This window comes from Lissotriton vulgaris, chromosome 4_1 (genome assembly GCF_964263255.1).
Source record: "Lissotriton vulgaris chromosome 4_1, aLisVul1.2, whole genome shotgun sequence".
Classification (NCBI taxonomy): Eukaryota; Metazoa; Chordata; class Amphibia; order Caudata; family Salamandridae; genus Lissotriton; species Lissotriton vulgaris.
In genome coordinates, this window is record NC_141691.1 from 784,157,535 (window position 1) to 784,163,401 (window position 5,867).

At 49.9% G+C, this 5,867-nt stretch overlaps 1 protein-coding gene across 1 annotated transcript; it reads right to left on the bottom strand.

The window, feature by feature from the left end:
* Positions 1-502: 502 nt before the first annotated feature.
* Positions 503-5,604, bottom strand: LOC147722591 (uncharacterized). Its single transcript, XM_086966866.1, has 2 exons — positions 4,701-5,604; positions 503-1,203 (listed from the first exon to the last, which is right to left on the bottom strand). The coding sequence occupies exons 1-2, from the start codon at positions 5,602-5,604 to the stop codon at positions 602-604; spliced, it is 1,506 nt and encodes a 501-aa protein (XP_086822992.1). The 3' UTR covers positions 503-601.
* Positions 5,605-5,867: the final 263 nt, after the last annotated feature.

The window sequence follows — 5,867 nt, forward strand, 5'->3', positions numbered from 1 at the left end:
AGGGAGGGCGAGGGGTGGGAGAAAAGTAGACCAAAAGTTGTTTGTGTGTGTAAAAGGCCGCTTTATTAAGACACAGGTGCACATTACAAATACAAACCTTGGCAACGCCTTACAAAACTAAACCTCACTAAATAATTAAATAACTACACACTTCAGCCCCCCGGACCCTCCCCCACCCCTAAAACATATGAGCCCTCCCCCTCCCAACAATACATCAATAAACAATATAACAGCATTATAACATTACGTCATCAATAAAACATTACGTCATCAATAAAACATTTCGTCATTGATCAAACATACGTCATCGTTAAAACTTTATTCGTCAAACCACAATTGCAATAACAACGGTCAGGTCCTCCATAACCATAAACCCTGCCTGACCCTGCACTCCTGCAGCTACCCCCCTCACAAAACTGAACGGTCAAACCATGACCAACCTACCCCAGCACTTGTCAAAGAAATACTTGAACTAATACTCAACCCGCAATCTGCCTAAAACCGTAACGATACACAAAAACACCGCCACCCAGAAAGGTAGGCGGGGGAGACACGCCTCCCTTTCTGCCCCCCAACCGCGAAGTGAAAGAGAAACAAAAAATCAACGCTGCATAGCCAAAGCCCGGGATAAGACCTCACGGAGCTCCAACAAGTAAAGATCCATGCCCACACGGGACAAATGAACTCCATCATCCCTAAAAAACTCAACAGACTCAAACTTAATGTCCCTGTGTGTAATTCTGCTGAAACCAAGGCACCTACAGCAACGAGACACCTCTGAATTAACCTTCTTCCTAGCCCGATCTACAGCCCTGGGGTTCACAGCACCTCTCCATATCCTACGGGGAATCAACTCTGTCCAAAAAACATGGCACCCAGCCCACATGTCCTTAATAAGGCCTAAATCACGTTTCATAGCTCGTAGCAAAACTACACCTTTTGTAGCACAAAGGTCATTTTCTCCCAAATGAATAACTAAGATATCTGGGCATAAACCGCCCACCATGTTGTTGTTCAAACAAGGGATTAACTCTCTCCAGAGCATCCCGCCTTTACCCTTCCAGAGTACGTTAAACATTCGGTCATTGAAACCAAGAAGATCTCCAAAATAACTCTTCGCTGCCTGGACTCTGGCCCACTTGACAAAGGAATGCCCCACTATCCAGACCGTTACCACCGAGGAGCGAGGCCCAGCAACGGATCCTGAAAAAGAAAAAAGAGTTAGAATCATGTGAAGGAGGCCGACGCCTGCGCCTCCTCAGCAGAGCTCCTCACATAACGCTGGAAACAGTTGGAAGACCAGCGCCCCAAACGCATAATATCCCTCTCGGACCAACCTCTATTAAAAGCCTCAGTGGCTGCACCTATTCGGAAAGAGTGAGTACCATAGAGATTGCCATCAAGACCTATGTGCTGTAAAGCTTTGCGCAAAACCATTCGCAATTGATAAGTTGTTACAGGGTTGCCATTGATATGACGAAAAACAAGGGCTTCATCCCCACCCCCACATAATGAACGCCAGCGCTGCGCCAGCATTAGAGGGCAAGTAAGCTTCGGAGCACGTGCCTGCAACCACACACCTTTCCCCTTACCTGTCTGATCAGTTTTAGAACTGGCCAACCAGACGTGAACACCCTCATCATAACAAAAAACGTCCTTCCAAAACAATCCATACTTATATTTCGACCCCAGCAACTCTGATACTCTGAAGGCTCCAAAAAACAAAAACACCATCAGCAGAGAGAAAACACATGCCTCAAAATCATCCGAACAAACTAAAGGCAAAACTGTGATTAATCTGGCAAGAACTTGCCAAGATAGGGGGGCTCTGGATCTACCCACGTGCCCTTGCTCCCTGGCCCAGCCCTCCAGCATCCTCCTACCAAGTTCCCCCGCAGATGGAGGATAGCCCCACAACAACTTCCCCATGAAAGCAATCCCCGCCAGTTTCCCAGCAATGGTTACTTTGGTTAAACCCTTATCCATGAGGTCCAGAATGAAATTAACAACATCTTCCGACCGACGCGACAGATCCTCCCTTCTGACAGCACCAGACTCCAGGAATTCCTTCCATGCCAGGGAATACGCAGAACGCGTAGACACAGACAAAGAACCTACCACCAATTGTATGACCCGACCTCGCCGACGTGCCACAGATGATTCGGCATCGGAGTCGGGGATCTGTCTGCGTCCCTTGCCAGTCCACGGAATCTCCCCCACTGTGAACGAGACAGAGCATCCGCAATGTCATTGTCCACGCCAGGAATGTGTAAGGCACGAAAGTGAATATCGTGTTTCAGACAACCCAGGACGAAAACTCTCATAAGTTTCAACACTTGCTCGTCCCTGGCCGATTGGCGATTCACTATCTCCACAACAGCCATGTTATCCACACGAAACAGAACTTTCTTGTGTGCCAATTCCTCCCCCCACAGGGTCAAGGCAACCAATAAAGGGAACATTTCCAAGAAAGTGATGCTACGACCACCATTCAACCATTCATCAGGCCAACGTTCCGCACACCATTTGCCATTCCAAAAGAGCCCAAAACCATCACTGCCAGCAGCATCCGAAAACATTTGTACATCCCACTGAAAGTCAACATCTCTGACCAAGGGAACACCATTGAAAGCACTCAGGAAAAACTTCCACATTCTCAAGTCCTCCTTAACCCCAGCAGACAGACGAACACGATGGTGAGGCAATTGATGACCTGCCAAAGCCCTGCCCAGTCTTCTACAAAAAGTCCTGCCCGCTCTCACCACTCTGCAGGCAAAATTCAAATGGCCCAAAAGCACTTGAATCTCTTTCACCAACACTTTTCTCTTCGCCAACATCACATCCAGTAATTCAACCATGTTGACCCTTTTGTCCTCGGGCAGGCGAGCTGACATAACCACTGAATCTATTTCAATACCCAGAAAGGAGAGGACAGTGGCAGGGCCCATTGTTTTCTCGGGAGCCAAAGGGACTCCCAGATCCTCCATGAGCCCTTGGAATGTGTCCAGAGCTTTCTGGCACTCCGCGGAGCCCGGGGATCCGACAAAGAAAAAATCATCGAGATAGTGTGTTACAAGTGAATGACCGGACTGATGGGAAAAGTACCATTGCAGAAAAGTACTAAAACACTCAAACAAAGCACATGATATGGAGCAGCCCATTGGCAGAGCCTTGTCCACGTACCATTTACCAGCAAATTGTATACCTAAAAGGCTCCAATCGTCCGGGTGGACAGGCAACAGCCTGAAAGCAGACTTGATGTCACACTTAGCCATCTCAGCGGCTGCGCCCGCAGTCACAACCAGTGACATGGCCACGTCAACCGAAGAATAAGAGACAGACACTGCCTCTGGGTCAATAAAATCGTTAACAGACGACCCTTCAGGCCATGACAAGTGTTGAATCAATCTAAACTGTCCCGGCTCCTTCTTCGGGACAACTCCAATTGGTGAAACAATCAAGTTAAGGATCGGCCAATCGTGAAACGGGCCAGCCATCCTCCCTTCATGTACTTCCTTATTAAGTTTGTCTTGTACTACTGTGGCATGTTCAGAAGCTGATTTTAAATTGGCAGACCACCTACGTTCCCGAGAGCCCAGGTAACCTAGACGGAAACCAAACTGAAAACCTTCCAATAGTGTAAGTTTCGCTGACTCGTCTTCGTAACCCTGCAAAGCAATGCGCAGCCTCTCTAACTTAACTGGTGTACGAGCCCTTGGACCCAGCACCCTTAGCACCTCTGTATCCCCTTCCCCCTGAAAACTGCGAGGTCGTATTCGAAGCTCCTGAACCTGTTTGCTTCCCTTTGGGGCTCTCGGAGGGTTGATTGTCCCAGCATTTGGACAACGGATGTTTCCTACCACAACCTGAGCATTCATGTTTAAATTTACAATACTCTCTGATGCAGGAGCCCCTGTTAAATTCCCAACAGAAACCAGACCCCGATTGCATGGTTGTATTGACCCCCACCCCCCCCCGGGTGGGCTTCCCCTGAAAGGGCCGGTAAACTAATGGCAAACCACTGGCCGTGAAAATAGTCTTCCCCCCTGACGCTGACCCCATTGTATGTTGCCACAAGTCATTATCCAGCTCCCCCCACTTAGCCTCAGGGTCCCAAGCCATCCTGGCCCTAAATTCCTCATCATACTGAGACCAAGCAAAACCACCCCCGGTGATCTGAGCCTTACGAATGACGTCCATGTATTTAAAAAGGGACACGCTGCGCTCAGGGAACTTTTCGCAATATACACTGGCATAAATCAAGAATGCCGCTGTCCAGTTTTCAATATTCAAAGGCACTCTAGGGCGTTTAGCCAGTTCAAATTCCTCCTCTTTAGATCCCTCTTTAGACCGGACTTCCCGGTGTAGTAGCTTAAGGAGTTCCACATACTCACCATTCCAAATGCGTTCCTTGGTGCTTAACATTAAATGAGCCCCTAAAGGTTTCGTAACTCCCATATAAGGCAATTTTTTGATCTTTAACTCCTTACTGGCCACTGGCTCTTTAACTTTGCTGGAAGCACCAGCCATAACACCACTTTCAACTTTGTTTGTAACTTCCACCACATCATCCGTACCAACTGCAGTGTCTTGTACATAACGACCTTTGACCAAACGGCTAGCACCAACATCTATTTCTGTGTCACCACCAGTACCCACAGACACCATCATAGGTTTGGCCTGTGTGGCTGATTGCTCACCTGGCAACAGAGAGACCACTCTCGATGGCTCCGCCCGTGGCGCCGAAGTCAATGCATCTGATCTGCGAGGCGCCCTACCCGATGGGCCGTGCTCTCTTCTCCCTTGCACTGTACTCTGGACCACTGGAGCCTGTAAGACACTATGAGAAGTATGAGAGGGCACCCCCCCCTCCGTATCCCGCAGTTCACCTTCTTCAGGACTCTCTTCATCATAGTCCAACACCTCTGCATCCACACTGGTATGCAACAACTCACCACGGGTCTTACCCAACCCGGTATCAACAACTGTACATTTCAAAGATTTTTGAACTCCATGAGGGGGAGCAGGCTGTACACGCCTGTACCTCCCCGCGTGTTGACTCTGCAGCTCCATAGCCGCCGGCAAGGCCTGCCACCTATACCTGCTACTCGTTGGGGCCAGCGGGGTCACGCCAGACCCTCGTGTGCTGGCCGCGGCGGGATCCCTCGGTGGAACAGAGAGGGCCGCGCTAGGCATTCTCGTCGCTTCCCCTTGGCGAAAGTGGACTGGACCGCGCCCTGCCAAGTCTGGATCGCCGCCCCTATTCCTATCCTGAAAAGAAAAAGTTTGGACTGGTGTGCTAGGGTCCCTAAAAGCAACACTCGAAACAGACCTTGACCGCCGTAAATTAGCATCCACCAACGACCCCTGACACCTCTCCAAAGAACGTCCCCTAATGCAACCCTTCAATGGCACTTCCTTAACCGGAGAGTCGCCTATCATCTCCTCCTCATCACTCTCATCCAAGTTAGCGCCCGCTGCCGCTGAAGAAGAGGCCTGTACAGGGATCCCCACACCTCTCGTGAGGCCCTCAATATCCTTGTGAAGACCACGCTGCGCCAAACCTGCTGTACCAAAATGCTCCCATCCAGGAGAACCGAACATGATATAAGGACCCCTAGCATCTCCATGGGCAGGCCCTCCAATCACCTGCCTGGAAAACCCTTCACGCTCCAACAACGTATTTGAGAAACCCACAGCCCCTGTAAACCTCACACCAGGTTGAACCAGCCCCACAAAATCATCCCCTACCGCCCTACCCAGTCCCCCCAAACCTGGGCCATGCGCAGGTGCAGACCCCCGACTTTCACCATGAAAAGCTCCATGACCCCCCTGTGACAATCTCCTGTCATCCCTCCGTAAACGGA